The 25,629-nt window shown below is 38.7% G+C and overlaps 1 protein-coding gene across 1 annotated transcript; it reads right to left on the bottom strand.

The window, feature by feature from the left end:
• Positions 1-14,446: 14,446 nt before the first annotated feature.
• On the bottom strand, positions 14,447-16,992 carry LOC149677262 (uncharacterized). Its single transcript, XM_089837258.1, has 4 exons — positions 16,882-16,992; positions 15,359-16,824; positions 15,000-15,289; positions 14,447-14,910 (listed from the first exon to the last, which is right to left on the bottom strand). The coding sequence occupies exons 1-4, from the start codon at positions 16,990-16,992 to the stop codon at positions 14,447-14,449; spliced, it is 2,331 nt and encodes a 776-aa protein (XP_089693384.1).
• Between the last annotated feature and the right edge of the window lie 8,637 nt (positions 16,993-25,629).

Raw genomic sequence — 25,629 nt, 5'->3', positions numbered from 1 at the left:
GTTTCAACTTTAGAAAGTAGATTAGTTCCGGGAGCGAACAAAATTGAGGTGGCTATGAATCTTTACGTTAAGTTGGTTAAAGAAGGACTTCATCCCATCGGTTTGATTCCGAAATTGGCCATGTGCGATAAATTCAACATTAAAATGCTCGAAGAAAGCCGACAGAAAGTTGAATGCGTTGATTGCGAAGACAAACTCGTTGATTACGACAAAAAAAAATACCAAAAACATTGTCAGGAGACTCAAAATGTTAGACAATGAGCCGTCTAAAACCGGAGGTCTTGAGAGCAAGCTGTATCTCTGCGTTTGATCTCGAGTAATGGTTAGGAGAAACATCAATTTCGAAGAAGGTGTTATTAACGGCACCGTGGCCGTTATAACGGGATTCCAAAAGAACGAGCGTGGAAACATCATTGGTATCCGGGTCAGAGTAGATCGGGAACCAAACGACGAGAACAATAAGCCCGACTTTGTGGTCGAGAAAATGAGCGTCAAGTTCTGGCTAATGACCAATGTATACGTCAAACGAACGCAATTCCCCATAATCTTGGTGTACGCCATTACTATACACAAAAGCCAGGGAATGAGTTTAAAATGCGCAATTATGGATTTGGGATCAAATTTATTTGGAACCGGCATGGCCTACGTTGCTTTATCGCGAGTGACTTCCTGGGCCGGTCTCCATCTCTTGCAATTAGACCCGAATAAAATTATGGCAGATGGACGAGCCATTGCGGAGTATAACAGGCTGCGTCAAAAACACAGACCTGATCTTCCACCTATAGAAATAGTGGGGTCGGAAGCAAAGAGAGGTACAAAAAGGCCAACGTCGAAGAGTATTTTAGAAGGTGATGGAGAGCGATCTGATGAAACAGCAAAAGAAAGACCAAATAAAAAGATTAGACTAGGTCTTCAGAGTGTAGACATTTTTCCCTTGAAAGGATTTGAAAATGGAGATGGAGTAACGTGCTACGCAAATAGTGTTTTGCAATTGCTCTTACTGATTCCGGAATTAAGAAACATGGTTAAAGGGCATAATGGATCATTGAGCGATAAGCCTATTTTGACTTGCCTTCGTAACACTATTGAGCATGTTCAAAATTCAAATTCGAGTTCCGGCGACGATGGTTTCAATTTGCGAACGGCTGTTGGTCTGCCTTTTACCCACAACGAACAGCAAGATACTAGTGAATTCGTATGGGTTCTCTTGCCAAAACTATCCGAAGAAATGGAAACTCCTGACTCTAACGCTCTGCGGGAACTATTATGGACAAAGTCGCAAAACGTTACCAAATGCCCCAGCTGTCACCTGGAAAAAAGTTCTGAAAACATTATCCAAAGCTGCATATTCACTCTTCCTTTGCCAAACCTCGCTAAAATTAATTGGAAACCATTAATCGAAAGGATGAGACCAGCAATGATGGCATGCGGAACTTGTAAATACAGAGAAATTAATGAACGTGATGTGTTGATTTCTGCCAATAAGTACGTATTTCTGTGGTTTCCAAGAGATACTGTAGTAAATGGTCACCCTATTAAGATTTTAACCAAAATATCGTGATTCGAAAATCAGAAAGTGGTTTTAAACCAAAGCGTTTACAAAACTAGGGGCGTGATCATTCATAAAGGTTCATCTTTAAACCAAGGTCACTATCTGAATTTTATTCGAAAAGATAACAGCTGGTACGAGGTTAGTGATACAACAATCACCAAGCGTGACAGATTCGTCAGTAACTTGACTGATGTCTCAATCATCCTTCTGGAGAAAGTCTCTCCTTTTTAAAGAGAACCCAGCCAAACTAGCGTTGTTAAGGGTGATCACTAAAAAGTGGTAAATTAAGGAAACATAGAAAATTTGCCCCTGAAATGTACGGGGATATTGGTGTAAAATGTAAGCGGCAAAAAAATTTAAATTGCGCGTAAAAAACTTGGAAGAAATTGTGGGTAAAAAAAAATAGGAAGAAATTGTAGGGGGAAAAATAGCAAGAAATTGTTGCAAAATAAACGAAAAGTACATAAATAAATTATCAATCAAAATCTCCTTTCAAATGCAAAGTAGAAACTTCATTATAATTTCATTATATATTTCGAGCCCGTAATTAAGCTTCCCCTGATTCAATCAATTTTCTTCTACTGAAATATCCTCTAGTTTTCCGATGATTTTGAGGGGGGGGGGTATTTCCTTTGCCTTTGAGACAACGTGGATAACACGTGTTTAAGGCTATACTTCCTCATATCCGTTAAAAAGATACTATGGCTATAATCTTCGAAGCACGGGCCTATACAAAACTCTCCTTCTGACCGCTTCTATCTCCTTTTCCTCTCTCTTGAAGCTCATTTAACACGTGCTCAAAAATATATAGACATCTTCTTCCAGCTTTCCTACTCATGAAGAATTTCCTCAATAATTCTCATTGATATATGTATAGAGTGTACAAGAGAAATAAAAATTTTTATCCTACATTTCAAATCGAGGGGTCACTTGAATAGTCAGGTGTACAGAACCGAAGAAATCGATTACTTGATTACTAGAATTCCTAGAAAATCATTAGTAATCACATTAATTTTTGTGTGTAATCAAAGGTAATCAGAAATCTCGTTAAACCTTGAGAAAATCAGAAACAATCACATGATTTACTAGTAATATTTTGTAACCAACTCGGTAATCACACCTTTCGTGAAATAATCACAGGTAATCAATCGAGGAATTCGAAAATTCAAAAGAAAAATCATAATCAGTTGAAATAGAAATAATCACTGCATTCATCGAAATTCATGAAGAACCCAGCGGTATTCACGGCATTCACCAAAAAATCAACGGGATTCATTGGAATTCAAACAGGAATCGCGAGTAATCAGCGGCAATTACGGGAAACCAGTGTAAAGATTATGGAAATCACCGAAAATAATCGTAATCACAGAAATCAAGGAATTCTACCGATAATCAGCAGAATTCATATAAAAATTTAAAAATCAGTAGTCAGGTGTAAAAGTTTTTTCGGATGACTAGACCCTCGTTTCAAATACTGTCATTTTTAAACTTACTTCATAAATAAAGTACAACATTGTATGCTTATCGAAATCTTTTTTATTGGATATAAGTTAAATATAATTAACGATACGATAATTTTCAGATTTTAAATAAATTAAGACTGAAGGAACAGATATTATAAAAAACGTCTAGATTTGGACCAAGGCCGAAAAAACAAACTATATGTGTGAGGTTTATCAATTGACTGAAGTTTCAGATATTGCAATTTTTTTTAAATTATTTTTATTCCTTTAATCCTTAATCAACTGATTTTACTGTTAATCGATCTATTCCCTCTAAATTAATTTAAAAAATTTCATATCTACGCTTTTTCAAGAATAATTCCATTTTCCGAAAACATTTTATTGTGAAATTAATTATTTTGAAGGGATTTCGTGTCGATGATCACTAAGTTGTAAGCACCTTGACGAACATAGTCTTAATTGTTGCTGGCTTGACAAATTTGTAAGTTGCTGAGAAGACTGATGTTCAAGAAAATATGATAAATGACTTATTTTGCTAAAACTAATTTATAAACTTATGTCGTCTTGTTAAGACAAAGCAACAACGTTTATCCGGTGTCGTTTCTTTTAGTAGGTGCCTCCCTGTAGCACTGAAAAATATGATATCGGCTGATATAACCATAGGTTCGGGTAAAAATTACATAAAAAGAAATACTTCTCGGTACCAATGACTTGTTATGTTCATTTCCTGCGGAAATAGTGTGGTTAAACACATCATACCTTACCACTATTGCGAAGTCACACTTCACTCCGACCCCCCCCTTCCTCAATTTTCACATTATATATTAAATTTTGCAATCACCAGAGGTTCCAGTGTCGAAACATTTTCACATTAGTAAACGGTACATGACTTTCCAGACCTAACCTTAATAACCTAACACTATAAAAAATTCATGTACATAAATGTTTATGGTTATGGCTTGACACTTGCTAGCGCCGAAGGACCGATCACTTAGTGTAATCGGTGTACATTTGTTAGTATGTACACCATTTGGAAATTACATACAGAGAAACTAAACTGGGGTCTTCACTCTCTCGCCTAGAAGCACTGCTATAGGCAGTGAGAGTTGGCTGGCCTCCCGCGGCCCGCCTGTAGTGAACTTTGACATCGTCTGGCGATGACCCCAATGGTGGACTAGCCCCTGTGTTTTTTCCGAAATGGTCGCTACGTCTGATAAAATGATTACGCGTAATACGTAACCAGTCCACAAGTAGCGCCAGCAATGTAGTAAGGGGTAATGACATTTCAAATGTAGATTGACCAAGAAGCTCAGAAGTACGGAGAGTGAAATTGCAGTGCAATCTTTCCTTCATAGAGGTGACAAAAGAAGTGTAGCATTTCGATATACGAAATTATATGTATAAATTCGCGCAACAACCTGGTATGGCATCCACTATTAAATATTCACATTTTCCTTTCGAATTATGTTAAAGTTCGCTTGCTCTTTTTAGACAATCTGTAGATAATTCAATATTAATCCCCCTACACGTACTCCCTTCAAAATAATTAATGTCATGATAAAATGTTTTCGGAAAATGGAATTATTCTTGAAAAAGCGTAGATATGTAATTTTTTAAATTAATTTAGAGGGAATAGATCGATTAACAGTAAAATCAGTTGATTGAATTAAATATTGATTAAGGATTAAAGGAATAAAAATAATTAAAAAAATTTCAATATCTGAAACTTCAGTCAAATGATTAACCTGACACATATCGTTTGTTTTTTCGGCCTTGGTCCAAATCAAGACGTTTTTTTTATAATTCGTGAGGCTTTCGGCCCTTTGGAAGAGAGACTAGAAGCCAAAAAAATCAAAATAAAAGTAGTTACTTGAACTATAGAGTGTAAGCGGGCCAAGTTAAATACATATTCTTCAGTCTTTAGAAGCCCAAAGGCTATTATTATTAAAAGACCTCGAAAAGAACCAGATAGATATTGAAAAAATGAAAGAGGAAATCAATAACATGGAAATTTCAATTCATATTAAAAAATATAATGAAAATGCAGCGATATAATGAGAGGGACCATTCACGAAAACTTCAGTTCTAACGTTAAAGAACTGTGCAAATCAGTCCCTTTGCAAAACCATCTCAAAGAAAAACTGAATGTTCGAACGTATGAAGAAGCATTGCAAATAGTTTTCGCGAGCGTTGGTAAGTTAAAATTCATCCTCATTGTGAAGAAAACCTATATGCATTAGAAACTGATATTTCCATTTTTCTAGAACTGAAACAAAAAGCAAAGACCAGGAAGGCGAATCGGAGTCGCAGACTGGATCAACCATGGGCGAGGGGAATTTTTCAGACCCAGACTAAGTTTCTCCAAACACAGAAGAAGCATCTTCAAACCCAGACTTAGTTTCTCCAAACCCAGAAGAACCATCTTCAAACCCAGACCTAGTTTCTCCAAACCCACAAGAAACATCTACAAACCCAGAAAAAAGTATCTACAAACCCAAATAGAGATTCTTCAAACCCAGACAGAGCTTCTTCAAACCAGGATGGAGTTTCTTCAAATCAAGACGGAAATGATCAAGATATTATCTTGGAGGGGAGTGAAGAAACACCAAGAAGAGATATTTTGAATGAAGCGGTAATGTCCATTTCCTGTTAGTTACCGATTTACAAATTTATTGGTTGTCGTGAAACGGGGATATTTTAAGTTTCAAAGGTACGTATTAATATTTTTATCTGTTTTAGTTGAAGAAGTTCTAATAGACGAAACGTACCAAACTTCCGAAGGTAATCTACCAATAGACTAATATCAAAAAGTTAATCGATGGGGACCGCAGCAGAACCAAGGGAGATCAATAATGGAATCGAAATAAGCGCTTTTTACGTCCAGAAGTTTGACCCATGAAATATTTTCCTTTTTAGCCATGTGGAAGGCCATATGGGTGCCCATGTGCTTTCCACGTAGGTGAAAATATTTGTTTTCTGGCTGGTTCATTTTCAGTTTTGATAAGTTTCTAAGCACGTGAAAAGCACATGGTCACACACATGGCGAGCACATGTCCTGCCAGATGGGGGAAAAGGAAAACATTTTTCTTTTGCGCGTGGACATGGATCAAGCTTCTGGACGTAAAAAGCGCCTTATTTCGATTCCATTATTAAAGGGCGCCACCGGAGGCTTTGATGCGCGTTAGCTTTGCAGGAAGTAAATGAAAGTCCGCCGTTTGTGCGTGCAAGCCTAGGGGTCCGCAACGCCTCTGGTGGTGCCCTTTAATCTTCCTTGGAAGAACACTATAGAGAGAAAAGATCTTCAGCTTTCATACACTGATCTGCCGTTTGATGTTTGAGTATACTAACAAATGTGAACATCTTGTGCAGATCCGAAAACATACGAGGATGAAAATCCCGAAGAAACTGAGCCAATAATAAAAAAAAGAAAATAAGAACGTATGAAGAAAAATCTTTCCCAGCTGTTTGAGGATTGTTAAAGCAAAAGTATATAATGCTCAAAAATCGAAAAAAAGGTTATGTTATGTGAGAAGTAACAAATGAAAAAATCAGCGGAAAGGTTATTAAAAATGTATAAACATTGAATACCGTTATTTTATGAAACTATTGTAAGGAAAAAAACTAAAAAAAATGTTATGAAAAGTTATGGATTGATTTTGCCTTCGCATAGCTCAAATCTGGCTTACATTTTCAGCGCTCATGATGTTAACTGCCAGCCTATGTGGAAGTGGCGGTGCTTGCGTGGAAAGGGGGTAGTAAATGGCGTGGGACGTTCTTGGAGTACCTAAAATTCCTAAAGTACAGTTTGGATACCGTTTGAGCACTTAGCAAAGCTTAAAATACATAAAGGTGTTGCGGTTTGGATTGCGTGATTTTTAAATGTTAAGAACAGTTTCTGTTGCATCTTAGAGCTAGGATTTCCTGAATCTCACAATTACAGTTTGAGCTGTTAGGAAAGCTTAAAATAAATACTGATGCGAGTAGATAGGAAGTGTCACTTTGGGGTCATGGCGTCAGTGTGGCAGATCTGCCACATGATCTGGCACTCGTAAATATGGCGCCAATGAATCAAATATGGCGTCAATGAATCAAACATGGCGCCCACAGCATTTTCCTTCTTATGGCGCCAGTGAATCAAACATTTTTCTGACAATCCTGCTGCAACGCCAATGACGTATCCCCCTATGGCGTCAGTGAATCAATCAAGGCATCATTGTTAGGCTTATGCGCCATATTACCTTTCGGATATATTGGTTCAAACGTATATGACGGTAGAACCGTTATCGTAATTATCACTGTAATTATGTTCTATCAACACGCGGTTTAAACGCCATGTTCACTATAAGAACATGATTGGTCTAAAAAGAGTGCCATGTTTACATGGTCGGAAAGTCACGTGACATTAAAGTATAAAAGACGAGGACGGTTTAAAGATAAGGCATTCTACATCCACCCTTGAAGTACCGATCCAGATTCGCAAAATGTAAGTATAATTATTTTCATATATTTATGGTAGTTAATTTCGCCCGTATTTACGGATATGGTTTTCTACCACAACAGGGTTGAACCTTTAACATCCTTTGAAACCAGTAATACACAGAACGAGCTTTCCAACTCTATTCGGTGTAATGTGGATCCGAGAAAGAATTATCCCATTATTGTAGAATCTACCGTAACACGAAAGAACTTAAGAAGAATTAGGGAATTCGAGGCCATCGGACGGGATGAGGATTACGGGAGAGCCGAACGTACTATAGATTCAGAAACGGGGGATTTAGTAATAAACCCCATACCGAATGAAGTCTTTAATTTATATGATTGTGGTGTATTCACCACAATCATACACATTGCAATACGTTAATGCCCCCTACATTAATTTAGGTTTGAAGCACTTAGCGTTGTACAAGTTACTAACTGTCTCCGCCCAACTCCCACCAGGGAAATTAATCGACATGTTTGCTAGACAGTTTCCATGTATCATAAATAATAGGACTCATTATTTCAAATTGAAAGAATTCGAGGGGGACTCTATCTATGCACATTATGTACATCTCTCCCCCCACAAAATGTACGGGATGCCCAACCCAAATATTGCCAGTTAGGCAGTTGCCATCCTCGCAATGAGGAGGAATGTAAATTTCGCACCTTTTACTACGGGGGATACGAATTTCATTGCCCCTACCAGTACTTAAGAGTTCTAAACTTAGCTCTCCATATGTGCATGTTTATGGTTTATAAAACTAACAAGGCAGTTGGAAAAAACTATAAGGATAAAAACGAGACGGCCATGCATTATATGTTCAAGGCTATGTATATTTGCAAGTTAGCCGAGTGTCTGTATGATAACACCCACAGTTTAATGTTTTACGAAGTTCATTATCATATGAGATCCAACGGATCGAATCATTATTTCGCCAATAATTATTTCGCAGACTTTACTTAACTTATTGGTTAAATTAGATGTTTGATATTTTTAATAATTGTACTTAAGTTTTCAATTTTGTAAGCAAATGGTTTCTCTAAGTGTATGTAACTCATCATGTAAATAATAATTTGAATTTAAATAATAAATATTCGAATTTAATACTTTCTCATTTATTTAACTAAATATGAATAATACATATTATTACAGCATATTATTATTATGAAAAAAAAAATCACACGCATGGGGGGTTTTCCTTTGCGTATCCACGCCTTATGTCACCCATGTACCTAAAGGTAACATTCACCCTTTCTTTTAATGAGGGGTTGAAATCCTTGGGAACGGAATGCTCCCAATCTTTTTGACAATTCAAACCCCTCATTAAAAGAAGGGATCCGTTTCTCAAAACAACCGAAATGGTTGCCCGAGATTCGCCTTTCGGACGCATCTGGAATTTCCTTTCAGCACCGAAAGATAGGGAGGCGATAGTTGAGTGCACTCCATACTCATCATCGGAGTGCCACCCAACACTATCCCTCCCATCCCGATACAAATTCACCACCGCGGCATTAAATTTAACTCCGCACTGCGCCTCCACTTTTTCTTTCAAGTCCCGCAGGCTTTTAGGCCACTCAGCTATACTCCTATGGGATGTCGTCCCATAGGAGTAATTTAAAAAGTTTTTGTTTTCGCAAACGTAGAAAACTTTACGAGGAAGTCTCCGGTTAACTTCCTCGTAAAGTCCCTCAAACTCGGACAATAGTTTGCCGATCGTAACGTCCTCCTCGAATCCATCGCGGTAAGCTATCGATGCACCCATGCCGAGCTCCCTCTCGCACATAGGCGCACCTCTTGGTGGTGTCGGCAGATCCGAAGGTATAGGGTCGAGCGGTGGAGGTGGCATCAACGTTGTTTTCGACGCCGGTGGTGGTGGTGGTCGGGCATCCCACCCTGATGACTCGGAGTTTGGAGGCGGAGGAGGTAGTGGCGACGCCGAAACGTTCTTCATCTTCTTTTCCCGCCGTTTCGCCGAGCCTGCGCGTGGCAGCCTGATGCGTAGAGGTTGAGGAGGATTTGAAAGGGTGTTCGGCCTAAATATAAATATAAATATAAATATAAATTAGTAAACTCTGACAAACTGGTATAGTAAATTCATGCAGGAGAAAAAAAAATAATAATTATAATAAGGTTTAATTTCTACTCACCCTTGAGAGTTCATTTTCTTGATGTCATCCATTTCTCGGTTCATACCCTCCGCAAAATATCTTCCAACAGTAAAAGTTACAAAGTATTGAAAAATACTATAAGTAATTATGAGGCAGGCAGGATCTCGTCTGAAGTCAGGAACAAAAGAAAAGTGATTGAGCTGGATCTCGTCTGAAGTCAGGAACAAAAAGTGATTGAGTTTGAGCACGCGCCAGGCTTTTATACTCTTGGCGTCGTCCATTTAATCCTTGTTTCATCCATCATACAGGTTTTACATTGACGTCACGTTGAAATCCTCGTCATGTTTCGAAATTCGCGTCAAGTTCAATCTAGTTCGCTTACTTGCAAGTTTCCCAACAAAAACAAATATTGCAACCCCAACTATCATGTTGACACTAACCGCTTTCTACAAGTGTGTATCACGATTTCGAATTATTTACTTGGATCGTTTATTTACCATCCGAGTTTCTCCATTCCCTTTCACCAACCTCGTTATTTACATTTCCTTTTCTTGAAATAGGTCTATCAATAAAGAGACATTGGTTTAAGTTGAAATAATTTCTAAAGTTTATATTTAGAAGTATTAAGTTGAAGTATATTGACCCGAATTTCTTGAAATATGACGGTGGTATCGTTTTCTTAAATAGTATCCCAACACCTGCTTCAAATCCCATATCATTAACGTAGACCGAAACAGAGGCGTCGGCTATCTAAATATCTGCATATTTCAAATTTTAGGAGTTATTATATACAGATTTAATACTATATTAGAAGTATTAAATTGAAGTATATTGGCTCGAATTTCTTGAAATATGACGGCGGTACCGTTTTCTTAAATAGTATCCCAACACATGCTTCAAATCCCGTATCATTAACGTAGGCCGAAACAGAGGTGTTAGTTATCTAAATATAGGCATATTTCAAATTTTAGGAGTTATTATATACAGATTTAATACTATATTAGAAGTATTAAGTTGAAGTATATTGGCTCGAATTTCTTGAAATATGACGGCGGTACCGTTTTCTTAAATAGTATCCCAACACATGCTTCAAATCCCGTATCATTAACGTAGGCCGAAACAGAGGTGTTGGTTATCTAAATATAGGCATATTTCAAATTAGGTGTTATTATATTCATATTTAATACTATATTAGAAGTATTAAGTTGAAGCATATTGGCTCGAATTTCTTGAATATGACGGTGGTACTGTTTTCTTAAATAGTATCCCAACACCTGCTTCAAATCCCGTATCATTAGCGTAAGCCGAAACAGAGGCGTAGGTTTTCTAAATATAGGCATTTTAGGAGTTATTTATATTCAAATTTAATACTATCCCACTAAATATAGGCATATTCCAACAAAATATTTTCATTTAATATTTCTTAATTACATTTCAAACTTTATAAATTATTCCAACTTTAACCAATTTCCCTTTATTGATAGACCTATTTCAAGGATAAGAAATGTAAATAACGAGGTCAGCGAACGTGAATGTAGAAACTCGAATGGTAAATAAACGATCCAAGTAAATAATTCGAAATCATGATACACACTTGTAGAAAGCGGTTAGTGTCAACATGGAATGATAGTTGGGGTTGCAATATTTGCTTTTGTTGGGAAACTTGTAAATAAACAAACTAGATTGAAACTCGACGTGAATTTCGAAACATGACGTGGCTCTCATCGTGACGTCAATGTAAAACCCGTATGATGGTTGAAACAAAGATTGAATGAACGACGCCAAGGGTATAAAAGCCTGGCGCGTGCTCAAACTCAATCACTTTCTGTTCCTGACTTCAGACGAGTTCCAGCCTGCTTCTTAGTTGCTTTATAGTATTTTTCAATACTTTGTAACTTCTGCTGTTGGAGGTAATTTTGCAGAGGGTAAGAGAAAATTTACGGGCTAGTACCGAAATTATTAAATTTTCCAAGTTGAAGTTACTTGCGATTTTTCCGAGATTAAGATTGTCTTTACCCCATTCATTCTTTGAGGATGTTTAAGTGTAATATGTGTGAGTGTGCGTATCTCAGGAAAAAGGAACTTTATAGGCACAAGAGGGAGAAACATGAGGGTGTTTCCTTCCCGTGTACGGAGTGGTCAGCTAGTTATACCCGGTTTGCGAATTTAAAGATACATATGTATACCAAACACTCTAAAGCTTCCCCTAAGGCTCCACACCCCCGCATGGACAATACAGACTTATCTACGTCTATCTTTATCCCATCCCCAGGTCCATCAACTTCTACCTTTGCCCCATTCTCGGGACCATCAACTTCCACCTTTGCTTCGCATGCTGTCCTAACTTCGGACCCCTCCTCCTCCCCTCCCCCTGTTGTCCCAACTTCGGGTTCATCATTCTCTACCTCTGTTCCGCATGTTGTCCCAACTTCGAGCCCCTCGCCCCTTCCCCTTACCCCTCCGGTTGTCCCAACTTCGAGTTCTTCAATCTCTATTCCTCTTGTTCCCCCAACCCAACACTTCACTGAGTACGATAGTAGACTATCCCTTAATTTCTCCGAGGGTTCTATTAGTGTAGAAAAGTTGAATAGTACGGAGAGTCAAATTATAAACGACCTCATATGCAGAGGAAATCGTTTGACCCCGCCTACTCCATCTCCTTCCCCTCCCGAGGTGAAGGATCCGAAACGGTCCCCGTCAGACCCTATTTCCCCATCCCTTCCTGGGACGAAGAGGCCGAACCGGTCCACGTCCGACCCATCCCCTCCTGAGACGATGAAGCCGAAACTTCATCACTCTACACCCAACCCTATTCTCCCCACCCATCCCTCTGTTTTTGGCTCTCTTTCCGCCGTCACCCGTAGGGTGTCGTCAGACCTTTCTTCCTTTCATCTAGGTGAACAGTCTGACGATGGGAATCGTGCCCTGAACGAATTCATGGACCTTGAAGAAGAAGAAGAAGAAGAAGAAGAAGAAGAAGGGGACAGACCTGTCGTCATCACGTTGGATGGTTCTTCACTGGATGGACCTACACCACCGCCTCCGAGGGTTGCATGCAGTATTTGCGACAAATGGTTCGACGGTCCGGAAGAATCGAGTCTCCACATGCGGGAACATTTCCCGGTCGTAGAAGATGACGAGATGGATACCCTGACGAGCCAGGAGGAACGTAATCTTCAACGTTTTATGGACCAGGAGGAGGATTTTCCAGACCTTTCCAGCCAGGAGAACCACGACATTCACCGTTTTATGGACCAGCAGGAAGTCGGTGGACAATAGTTAGATTAGCCCGAACCTATCGTCGATCCATCGGAAACCCCTCTCCCCAGCACAAAAGTTTAATAGTTAGTTAAAATTTCAAAGTTAGTTAGTATTTCCCATGTATAATGTTTAAATCATTTAATGTATCGTTTTAAGTTATGTTTTTCTCGAATGAGTTTTTCTCCGTGACACTACGGTTTCTCATTCAAAATAAAATTCTGTTAAATATTAGTTAGCATTCCCCATGTATAATGTTTAAATCATTTAATGTATAGCTTCAAGTTATGTTTTTCTCCAATGAGTTTTACCCCGTGACACTACGGTTTCTCATTCAAAATAAAATTCCGTTAAATACTAATTTTCTTTCACTCTTACTTCATACAACTTAAACATTTTAAAATATTTTAGAAATATAATCAAAATCCTATAGGCATATTTCAAATTTCAGGTATTATTTTCACCTAATATTCAAATTCATCAATCTCTCTTTATTGATATTTAATTCGACGTTTCAGGTGTAGGAAATGTGAAAACGGGGACAGTGTACTAGAATTCCGTATGCAAATGGTTTCTCTAAGTGTATGCAACTCTAAAAATTCGCGTAAATAATACATTGAATATAAATAATAAATATTCAAAATTAATACTTTTTCATTTATCTAAATGTAGACATGTTCCAAATTTTAGGAGTTATTTCTACTTAATATACAAATTTAATACTATTGCACTAAATATATGCATATCCCAAATTTTAGGAGTTCAACTTATTATTAAAATTTGATTCTTCCAATTATACGCATGTTTCAAACTTTAGAACGGGGATAGAGAAACTATGATGGAAAATAAACGACCTAAGTCAATAATTCGAAATCATGATAGGTGTTTGCAGGGAACTTCGACGCTGAGTGTTGACATGGGATGATAGTCGGAGTTACAATGTTTGTTTATGTTGGGAAACTTGTAAGTAAATCCCATATACCCTCCCTACCGGTCGAGGACAAGTATGGATGAACTCAACTTCACCAAAAATAGTAACCCTGTCATTGGTCGAGGGCTGGAACCCCTCGCATGAAAATCCTATAAATACCCACATCTATAAGAGATTTTTAATAAAGTTTCTTTAATTAAATTGTATGCTTTCCTTTAAATCGCGCGCGAACTTATTCCAACACGCGCGCACGCGGGAAAAATTAAACTCGCGCACGCGGCTGGACCCTCGCGCTACACCTCATTTAACCTGTAAAAAAATGTTTGCCTAAGTTGTATGAAATAAGAGGGAAGAAATTTGTATTTAAAAAAGTTTTATTTTGAATGAGAAACCGTAGTGTCACGGAGTAAAACTCATTCGAGAAAAACAACTTAAAACTATACAAATATACTTTTGAATCCTAAAATATATACATTAAATTATTGAAACTTATAAACTATACATTAAACTATGAAATTTTTAAAGGAAAAGGGTTGGGCGTGGACCGATTCGGCCACTTCGCACCAAAAGGGTATGGGAGGGGGGCGTGGACCGGTTCGGCCACTTCGCCCCCAGGAGGGTATGGGGTTACAGAAAGTAATTATACATTTGAAATTATTCCTTAATTTTAAAATGACCATGCGCGTATGTTGACACTCCATCGATGATGAATCTCTTATCATCGCAAGGGTTAAGAGCGAGTTTCTTCTGGGTGATGGAAAATAGTTCGTGTTTGACACTGACTATCCTCTTCATCTCCTCAGTGGTGAGTTTACGTTGAAGCAGGCATTCCTTGTATTGAGCGTGACGTATCTTCGTTTTGACGACACGACGACAGATTCCCTTCGCCGTCTTCTTTTCATCTTTTGCCGACAAGATGCTGTACATTTTCGGTCGCAAGCCGCAGAACTCTTGAATCTGGACGCTGTTGAGTTCGTCTTTGAACTTTCCAAGGGCCTTCTTGTTCTCTTCGCTGAAGAGAGGATGTTCTTTGGGGTAGGCGGAAAAGTCGAACATCTCCTTCATCTGGGCAAAGTCCCGGGGCAAATCGTCGGTGAAAATCTGATAGGTCAGGCTGTCTGCAATTATACGTAAAACATTTAATTAGTTTTTTAAATTGAAAGTAGAAAAAAGGATTTAAATCTACTAAACGTTTTTAAAATCATACCTGTGTCGGTAAAAAGAAGTTTGAGGTCGTCGCCATATTTTGCCTTCATAGTGTTGTAATGGAAGTCGTACATGACCAACTTTGAGAGGTCCAAGATTGCGAAACCGGTGTAAATGGGTCGGTCCAACTTGAGGGATTTCTTCAGACGATGGATCCCAACCAGCTCGTTCCTAAAGATGGTGAACCTCTGGAATGTCGGCGAACTGGCCTTCTTGATTGCCATCTCCCGGGTCTGGACAAGATCAAAGTTGATCCAGTTGCGGAGGTTTTCCATCGTCTTCCCGAAAACACTGTTAATAGATAAAAATTTTGATTAATTTACGTGTGAAATAATAACTTAGCGTAGCGTAGATGCGTACCTATTGTTGGCCAACTTGAAAAAATCTTTCTCAAAGTCGTTCACTGCCTGCTTCCTTTTCTCCGTGTTGAACTCGATAAATGGTTTTAACCACGCACCCTGCTCGAATGTGAGTATTCGATGGATTTTTCCCAATTTCATCCCCTTAGCGATGGAAAACTTGAGATTCCGGTAGTGGAGAACATATTTCACCCTATTGTAGAGCGAGGGAACTAACTTTGGGAGGCTATCCTGTACGTTAATTTTCAGTTTGTTCAACTGTTCAATCGAATACGGTGAAAGCTCATCCGCGTTAATAACTCTACGTTCGGGTGCTAATGGTAGACAGTTATGTTCTTCGTGCAAACTTTCCGGGTACTCAAGATCCACCTCCAGGATAAAACCCTGGGGATCATCGTCTGGGTGATTCAAGATAATTTCACGAGTGAAATCTTGACATGGTTGAATCCATCGAAATCCTCTCATCGGCAGGTGATGACACATTACGGTGCCGTAAAGGTTATTACAGTCTAGGTAGGTAATGTAAGAGGTACGTTCTGCCGGGTTGAATGTTTCGGGGAGATCCTTATTATTGGCTATGGCTAGTCTATGCGTAGTTAGAGAAACACCCCCTCTTATACCCTTCTCAATAAAGAGATGCATATCTGGATCCTGGAGTAGTTCCAATTTCACTTGGGTCATGTGAAGGGCGCTTTGCCAAGCGAAACCAGGACCTGTATATGCATGCGCGCAATCCAACTTGTAATATTCTAGACACATAGCCCTGAAACTTTCAAAAACATCCGCTAGGAGCAGAACGTCGGTCTTAACGTATAAATCATGGTACTCACCGAGGTTAGTGAGTTGGAATTTTTCCCAAAACTTTTGAGCTTGAGAATAATCTTCCTCACTAACCTCTTCGTCAGTTAAGGAATTGAAAAAGGCATCCTTGGATGGCAGCTCGGTCTCGTCGAATTTAGTCTCGCAGTCGAAGTAGTCATAGGGGTAAACCTGCTTCCTCAGCAGATGCGATGCTTCGTCAGCGCTGAAGGCAGAGTTTAAACACTTGAACTTATCGGCTCCTCCTCGAGCCAAATTCGATACGAGTGTCTCTAGCGATGCCGGCATGAACCTAATTGAGTCTAAGAATCGTAAATTACCCAGAGAAAACGAAATGTACGTTTCGGAATTCGTGGGGATACACGTAATCTTGTGATATTTGACCAATCCAATTTTGTCCATAATAAGATGAGCGTCGTAACGAGATAAGTTATGCATGAAGACCGGAACGAAATTCCGTGTCTTCAGTTTCAGGTTGCACGAATTATGGACAGCTCCCCTGTAGGTTCCGTTAGTGTGGTCGTGGTCACGAACTTTACAGTCATTTACAGTGAAAGGTTTGTTACATAAGTAACAGGATTGGGCCGAGGCGAATTGTGCCTTTTCTAAGTTTGATAGATTCATGGGTGCGTTATCTTTAATCTTACGCTTAATAATTGCGTCTTCACGCAAAAGGTTTTCTTAAAACTTTTCCGTGGCATCTACCCCTCGATAAGTAACTGGTTTAGAGACTGTACCGTCGTGACTAACGATGACATAACTAAACCCACAGGAGATATGCTGCGAAGTTTTCGTGGTTGAAGAGATGGAAGACATCGGGATCGCATCGGTGAACTTTACGGAGAATAGACTCGAAATCGGCATAGATGACGTATTTAACCTGAGAAAAAATAGAAATAAAACTATATTAGATAAAATGTAAACAAAACATTCTCTCTCTCTCCCATGCATCTTATCGTCTGCTTTATTTATCTTGCTATAGACGCCGTCTGACGATAGCCTCAGTAAACTATTTTTGGCGCGCTATTCAAAATACCCTGATAAATAACAAAAGTTTTAGTTTACCTTCTGCTGCCATGCGACGTTTTTGAATTCCAGAATAGGTTCCTTTACCGGCATCTCGATCTTCTGGGGTCCGTGTATACTACACTCCTTGATGTGGTCCTTGTAGTTTTCCTCCGAGTTTACACCGGAGAATTGATGGAGGCAATAACGACAGTAATAGTTCGTGTGTCCGTTTGCGGTGAACACCGTCGCTAGAAGTCGACTCATGCTTCGGATTAAGCAGAAATGCTTCTTCTCACCCTCGGTTAATAGCAATAAATCTACTTGGCGTGGTTACTCAACTCTGTTGGAACTCACGTAAAGCGGGAAGACCTCTTTCTCGTATCCGAAAACATTAATCGAAAGGTTATTCACCCGTTCGAAATTCTCTAATTTACCGGTATTTACTTCCACGGGGAACGTAATACCGGCCATGTTCAATTCATTACTATACTCTAGGTACTTTGTTACACGATGAGGGGCATTTCCATGGTTAACAGGGTGTAAATGTGCCAAAATTGACCATAAGAAACACTTATTGTCTGTATTTTGCACATTTAATAGGGCCCTCTTAGCTAGGAGATTTTTAGGGGTTTCAAAGTACGTACCCCCGTGAAGCTTCGTACTCCTCCATTAAACGTTTCAGAGTCCGAATACTAAAGTCTATCTGTCCGGGGATAACGTCGGGGTTCAAAATAGTAAGGTTTTGGGTTCTATGATAAATTAAAATTTCTACTTCCTCGTCAGTGTCGGCTAACTGACGGGTGTAGCGAGCCCTGACAGTTAAATACCACATAATCCCCCTATCTCTAGCCAGTTTATTGCGCAGGTAATTTTCAATCGCTACCCACGTACAGCTCTACGTCTGTCTCGGTCGCTACGGGTGTGAAACGCCCTACCGAGTACTTCCAGTTCCTCTAGCTCGTCGTGAAGGGGAACTTCCGGTGACGCAACGATGGGTTCCTCCTCCTGCTCTTGGCCACCGCCACCCTCCTGCTGATCCATAAAGCGATGGATGTCGCGGTTCTCCTGGATGGAAAGGGCTGGAAAGACATCCTCCTGGTCCATGAACTCGTTCAGGGCACGATTTCCATCGTCGGACAGCTCATCAAGATTTTCGCAAACGGTGGGTGGAGGAGTTCCCAGTAGAGATCCATTGATGACACTCTCTTCTCGGTTAATGAACGCGTTCAGGACACGATTCTCATCGTCGGACAGTTCATCTAGGGAGGGAATAGTGTTGGACGTGGACCGTTTCGGCCGCTTCGTCTCAGGAGTGGATGGGTCGGACGTGGACCGTTTCGGCCTCTGCGTCCCAGGAGGGATAAAGGTGGAGGTTGAGGGTCCCGAGAATGGGATAACAGGAGGAACAAAGGTAGAGGTTGATGGTCCCGAGAATGGGACAAAGGTAGAAGTTGATGGACCTGCATTAGTCACGAGGGGGAGTGCAACCTTAAAGGTAAAGTGTCGGGCACCCACGTGTAACGTTAAATTCGCAAGTCTGGTATAAACGGCCAGACATTGCGGGCATGGGTATTTAACACCTTCGTGTTTCTCCCTTTTATGTCTCAAAAGTTCCCTGTTCACTTGGTAGGAACACTCACAAATATTACACTTAAACATTCTCAAAGAATGAATGAGATAAGGACAATCTCAGAAATATCGCCAGTACTTGAAAAATACGCAAGTACTTGTAAAAAAAATCGCAAGTACTTGTAAAAATCACAAGTAATTTCGGTACTAGCCCGTAGATTTTTTCTTACCCTCTGCAAAATAACTTGCAACAGCAAATGTTACCAAGTATTGAAAAATACTATAAAGCAACTAAGGAGCAGGCTGGAACTCGTCTGAAGTCAGGAACAAAAGTGACCGAGTTTGGACACGTGCCGGGCTTTTATACTCTTGCCTCTTGGCGTCGTCCATTTAATCTTTGCCCGAACTATCATATGGGTTTGACGCCAAGTCGAAAACCGTGTCGTGTTTCGAAATTCGCGCCAAGTTCCAATCTAGTTTGTTTATTTACACGTTTCGTAGCAAAAACAAACATTGCAATCTGAACTATCACACCATGTTGACACGCGGTGCCAGAGTTTCATACAAGCGCTTATCATGATTTCTAATTATTGACATAGGCCGTTTAGTTACCATCTGAGTTTCTCTATTCCCGTTCACCGACCTCTTTATTTACATTTACTATCCTTGAAATAGGCCTATCAATAAAGAGAAATTGGTTTAAGTTGAAATAATTTCTAAAGTTTATATTTAGAAGTATTAAGTTGAAATAGTATTAAATTTGAGTATAAACAGTGTTAAATTTGAAATATGCTTATATTAAGGTTAATGAAAAGTATTAAATTTGAATATTTATTATTTAAATTCATTTCAATGTATTACACGAATTTTTTAGAGTTGTATACACTTGAACTTAAATAATATGTATATAATTATCTTTTATACTTTAATGTCACGTGACTTTCTGACCATGTAAACATGGCGCTCTTAAGAAGAAAAATGATGTGGGCGCCATGTTTGATTCATTGACGCCATATTTACTGGTGGCAGATCATGTGGCAGATCTGCCACACTGACGCCATGTCCCCAATTCGGTACTTTCTATCTACTTACTGTACATTATAGTGGTATTTATGCTCCTTGGTTTTCGCTCCAAAACTTCCGTTGGCTGGGATCTCCGTCGTTAAGAAAAATGGCGACTATGGTGGATGTACGTAGAAACACGATGGAATTCTTATAGTAAAGATACTGGGAATGAATTTGTCTAAACCATTTTAATTTAACCGCGGAATTCTCACTCACACATTTCACAACAAAACATTAATGATCATCGTTTAATTTTTTGTAGAAAACTAGAAACCATCGAAAAGCCAGGTTCTTAGCCAATGCTTAATTTCCACCGCGCCGACAGACGCGAGCCATTTTCACTCCCTAAATCACAAGATAAAAATAGCGCTTATGCAGAAGTGTGGAAGTTAATGCGCTGTAACGCTTATTCTACTACTAAGGCCAAAAGTGGCCAAGGGTTGACATTATCAACTATGACTATATCGACCTTTCTGGTCTGGCTTTAATATTATACTTTAAAATAGGTAGAAGTAATTTAGACAGTTTGCCATACTACAAGTTAGGTTTATTACGATGCTACTCAACAATACTATTAAATAGTGGTTTTACACAGACAGTAATCAATTAATTTATAACTACTACTTGATATTACAGATGTCCCTCCCCCAAAATAATTCATGCAGCATGCATCTATGACCGATGCCAGTCAGTCTACTAATACTAGGTCAATGATGTTCACTCGCGTTATCACGAAAATTGTACTCATCACTATTGTTGATGATGAATGCAAAGCGATGGAGGCAACGGCGGTTTCTGACGGTCTGTTGACGTTACAACCTGGCTGAATGATGGCAGCCTGGTTTGGGTCCTTCCGGCATAAGGATCACTGCATGACGCCCATGGCTGAATTACGACAGCTCGGTACCGGGACTGGTCTTCTGTTTCGTACAGCCTTCTCCGAAGTCGCGGCCAGCGCGAGGTTCTTCTTAGAGATACGTTTGAGACATGGTTTAGTGTCCTGGTGAGGTGCTGCGGTCTCGACCGCAAGGGTAGGCAGTCAGAAGAATTACATCTCCTCTAAGCCGGTGCGACCGCTTTTTCTATAGGTCTTGCTCACTGACGGGTTGAACCTCCGGATGGTTCAAGCCCTATCACTGAAGCACTATGGTGAAGATATGGGTGACGAGTATCCTCCGTCAAGAGAGTTTATCGGGCGCGCACTTATGTCATATCACGAAAGTGGTGGTTGTTAACAATTTATAAAGGGTATATTATTGGCATCGGTCTTACTGGCATCGGGGAATACTTAAAGCATGCACAGTAATAAAATCATAAAAACCTACACTCGAAAACAATAGCAACCCTTAACTCTAATAATAAACACTCTAATAATAACACAGTCTAATAATAAAATGCATCACTTAACTCTAAGTATGGCGTCGTATTGAGAATTATTGAAGAACTATAAATCTAGTATCGCTATGAACCTTTTGACCTTTAATGAAGTGGACTACTCATGAAATGTAGATTAATTCGCTACACTCCCCACGCCTAAGAGCTGAACGATCCTCGGAAGCAAGGAAAAGTTAGGCAAATACTAAATAACAAAATAATTATACTACCTAAGGGACACGAACTATACAAAAACTATACAAAAATAATTACACTAAATATACAAAAACTATACAAAAATAATTACACTAAATATACAAAAACTATACAAAAATAATTACACTAAATATACAAAAAGAATTACACAACGGTATATACAAGGTACAAGGATTAACCTTAGGCTAAGGAGTTAGATAGGTTTAAGGGGCGACGAGTGTAAAACTGGGAAGGTACCAAATCCCTGAGGTATTCGTACGAAAAATTAATTTCTTACCCTACACCTATACTTCCTATAAGTGCCGAGCTACTTGCGGCTACGCAAGACCATGTGAAAGCTATCGTCGGCTGGAGGGCGAACGATATTCGGCTTTGGTCTGGATTTCTTAATTACTGGGGTTCCCTTCTCTTCTTGGCTGCGCTCGTTGTACGGCTTAAGCTGCCTTAAATGAAAGGTGCCTTTCAACGACTCCCCACTATCAATAGGAGCTAGTTTGTAGGTGTATGGGGAAAGCTTTTCGTCCACTATGAGTGGATCTTCCCACTCATTAGCTAGTTTAGCTGAAAATCGACTGCCAGCGCTAGATTGATGGTGTGTCTTTTTCATGACTAAATTTCCCTTCTCGAATTCAAATTCTCGCTTTTTTTGTTACACAGGGCCGCGTTCTTCATTTGAGCTATTTCTAAGTTTCCTTGGGCCTTGTTAATTGCGTCACTTATAATTTCAGCCCTACCAAGGGGATCTATGGCCGCGCAGGCTTTAGTTAGTTGATTTTGGTCTACGTTCATAATGGGTGGTTCACGGATTTCTCTACCGAAATTTAAAAATGATGGCGTGTAGCCAGTAGGTTCATTTTTTGAGGAACGCAACGCCATTACGAATTGCTGCAAACCAACGTCCCAAAACTGATGGCTTTCTGTGACGTAACATTTCAACATCATTCCGATATTTTTATTTACCCGTTTGGTCTGGTTGCTCTGCGGCGAATAAACCGAGGTAAAGCGCTGTTTAATGCTGTACACACTACAAACTTCCTTGCAAAGATTTGACACAAATTGGGGACGCCGAAACGAGTAAAAACCTGATTTATTAATATGGCGGCTATGGTTTTTGTAGTTCCCTTTTTTAAGGGAAATGCCTCTACCCATTTTGTACAATAATCGACTATTACTACTATGTGAGTGTGACCACTCTTACTTCGCGGGTATTCACCTTTGAGGTCGATTCCAATTACATCCCAAGGTTGGGAGGGTTCGGCTGATTTCATAAAGCCGGCCTGTTTAATCGGTGGCGATTTATGCTCCTGGCAAATCTGACATGACTTGACGTACTTATTAATGTCCTTTGTCATCCCTTCCCAGGTGTAATATTTTCTTACTCTTTCTAATGTTTTGGCGATGCCTTGATGACCAGAAGATGGTATATCGTGGCAGGCTAACATAACGACAGTGACTAGGGCTTTGGGAACTACTATATGGAACGAGTCTATAGGGGGACTGCAGTGAATTATACTAATTTCACTACCGTCGTGATCATGGCCACTACTACTACTATCGACACTGGGGCTACTACTATTGCCGCTGTGATCGTAACCATTGTCACCCAATCCTGTTGGACCTATTGGCACGCTTCTACACACTATGCCGTCAACTACTTTGCAAGATGGCCCTACCCGTTTTACCCACTGTCCTAACTGGTCGCTTACGTCTATTGTACCTTCCTCCAGAAAGGTCAATAAACGAGCTTTTTAAAACCTCGGCTCCAAAATGATCGAGACGAGCCGAGCTGGCTCGGTTAACAAATATGTTTAACAAAAATTGCTACTATTCTAGGAGAGCGATAGCTCTCTTAGATAAGACTTCATAGTGACTTTAATGTATAAGGATGATTTTTTGATTGTTTATAACTTTTTTTGAATCGTATTAACTGCTTTGAAAAAATTCCACAGAACTACAATTTGGGCCCTAAATATGTGGTTAAAATTTCAAAGAGATCCATTTAATAGTTTATTTTATAAAAAATAAAGTTGCTAAGGGTGGTTTTCATTTCCATAAAAATAATCATAGATTTTGACGAAAACCTCGAAATTTTCCCATAGAAATAACATGGGAAAATATTTTACAGATAACCATCTGGTGGTAGCCGTCATGATATAACTATACGTTTGTTTGATTTGAAAACGGTTTTAAACGAAAGCCTCATATTTAGTTTTTGTGCTTTCCAGCTTTCATTGATTAATTTTAAGTTTAAGTATGTTTAATTTTAAGTTTTCAAAGTTACCTCAATCTGCGTTATTTAAGCATGGATAGACTGATTTACTAGAATATATCAGCGCGACCAAAATTGGCCTTTTTTACGTATAGTTGCGTCATATTAATCCGATTGTTTTTTCTTAATGCCTTTTGGTTGAAATGGCCTATCGGTAGTGAGATAAGACCGCTTTAATATTGCCGCCGTGACAATATTACCATGGAGCATTGTGGCCGCCATTTTTTTTAGGGGAAAAAATTTGAGAGTGGATCCTTTTTCGTTCTCATTTTCATATTTTTTTAGGATTTGCTGATGGATGAATTTTAAATATAATATAAAGTAGGTTTCAAGCTTTAATATAAGCCTAATTTCATAATTTTCCACCTCTTTATTGTCCCACAATCTATTCCTAAACTTGGCACTTTTTTTAAGGCGGTGAAACCCATGAAATTGCGCTAAGCCTTGTTCGCTTCAGCCCCGAAAACAGCTGTAATGAGAAATGTTATTTACTAAAAATGTATGGGGTCAGTGTGTTGTTTTTGCCTTTTAATGCTTCTAATCGTGGTGGTGCGCGTCGAGGTTTACGAATCCAATTTGTGTTGCGAAATGAAAATCAAGGGTGGATACTATATGATCTATGCTTTAAAAGGAATTTGACTGCGCCAGTTTAGCAAAATGGTATTAGGCCTTGCCAAAAGTGACTGAGCTATAGCTATAGCTATGATATAAGAAATTGACCCTCGGATATCCTGTGACTAGGAGATGCTTACAAAGTTACTAACCCTCGATTTTGGAGGTAGGTACTGTCTAGTGACACTTAATCTTATAAACAGACTACCATCATAAGCCCATATCTGAAATTAACCGATGTTGATATCAAAGCTTAATTGTAATACCAATACCAATTTTTTTAACTCAATGAATCTTAAATATCAACATCAAAAATTATCTTCTGAAAGAGATATCTACCTATATTCCATTCAAATTTCTCGCAACATTTCAAATTAACGAATAGAAATGTGCAAATGAAGTTCAAACTGATTAATTGGGCAAATTGCTATACTGGTCACCGTTACCGATCACAGATAGATTTGCGCCCTTCAGTAATGTTTATTATGCTTGTGAAATGGTAAGCGAAATCTGTGATTAAAGTTTACAATAGACATGAGCAAAAACAGCTTTATTCATATCAACTCGATTACCGGATATCTAAATTTGACTAAAATTAACAAAATATTCTATTCATGGTTAAAAATCTTGATTGAAGCAGCAAGCCATCCAATCCTTATTTACCTTCTTTTGAAAAAAATAATAGGTTGATACCTCTTTCAGTAGATTATTCATTGACGTTGAGTTTAAAAAAAATTAGTTCCACCATTGGTTAATTTTCAATATTGACCAATCGATAATCACAAATTTTAATAACTAAATTATTAAAACCGGTTCAAAACCATATTAGTTTTGAAACGATTAAATTATAATTTTAAACATATATACTAGTTAATTCCTCGTAGTCTTAGGTAATTCGTTTATTTCCTTAGTGAAATTAATGCTGAATATTATATACACAAAGTAAATAATAAATTAACTTCTAAAAGTTAAATGTAAAGTGTGTGCATTATTTCCCAATTAATAAAAGATATCCACCAATTTTCATTCAAATTAATTACTAATTTGTGGATAATGGATAGAAAATGTCGAGCTCTAATTGCGATATAGCTAAAATCAATCCCACAGGCTATTTATAATACAATATAACCTTTGCCCTATGTTTACTGTTTTGAATTTTATTTGTAAAATTTAAAACATAAAATAGTATTACAATTTTTTTAATTAAATAATTTTTAATAAATTTCAATAAAATAAATTCTGGTTAAATACATAACACTACTTTTTATTAATTTTCTAAAATTATAAGAGCTAAATATCAAAGACACATATTTAATTGCTCTCATTTCGACACAACTGCA

This window comes from Phalangium opilio, unplaced genomic scaffold (genome assembly GCF_054372755.1).
Source record: "Phalangium opilio isolate 3A_F unplaced genomic scaffold, DU_Popi_V2 ptg000043l_1, whole genome shotgun sequence".
In the NCBI taxonomy this organism is placed as follows: Eukaryota; Metazoa; Arthropoda; class Arachnida; order Opiliones; family Phalangiidae; genus Phalangium; species Phalangium opilio.
Note: the sequence above shows the minus strand (reverse complement) of the source record. Positions and strands in the feature narration are given on the sequence as shown.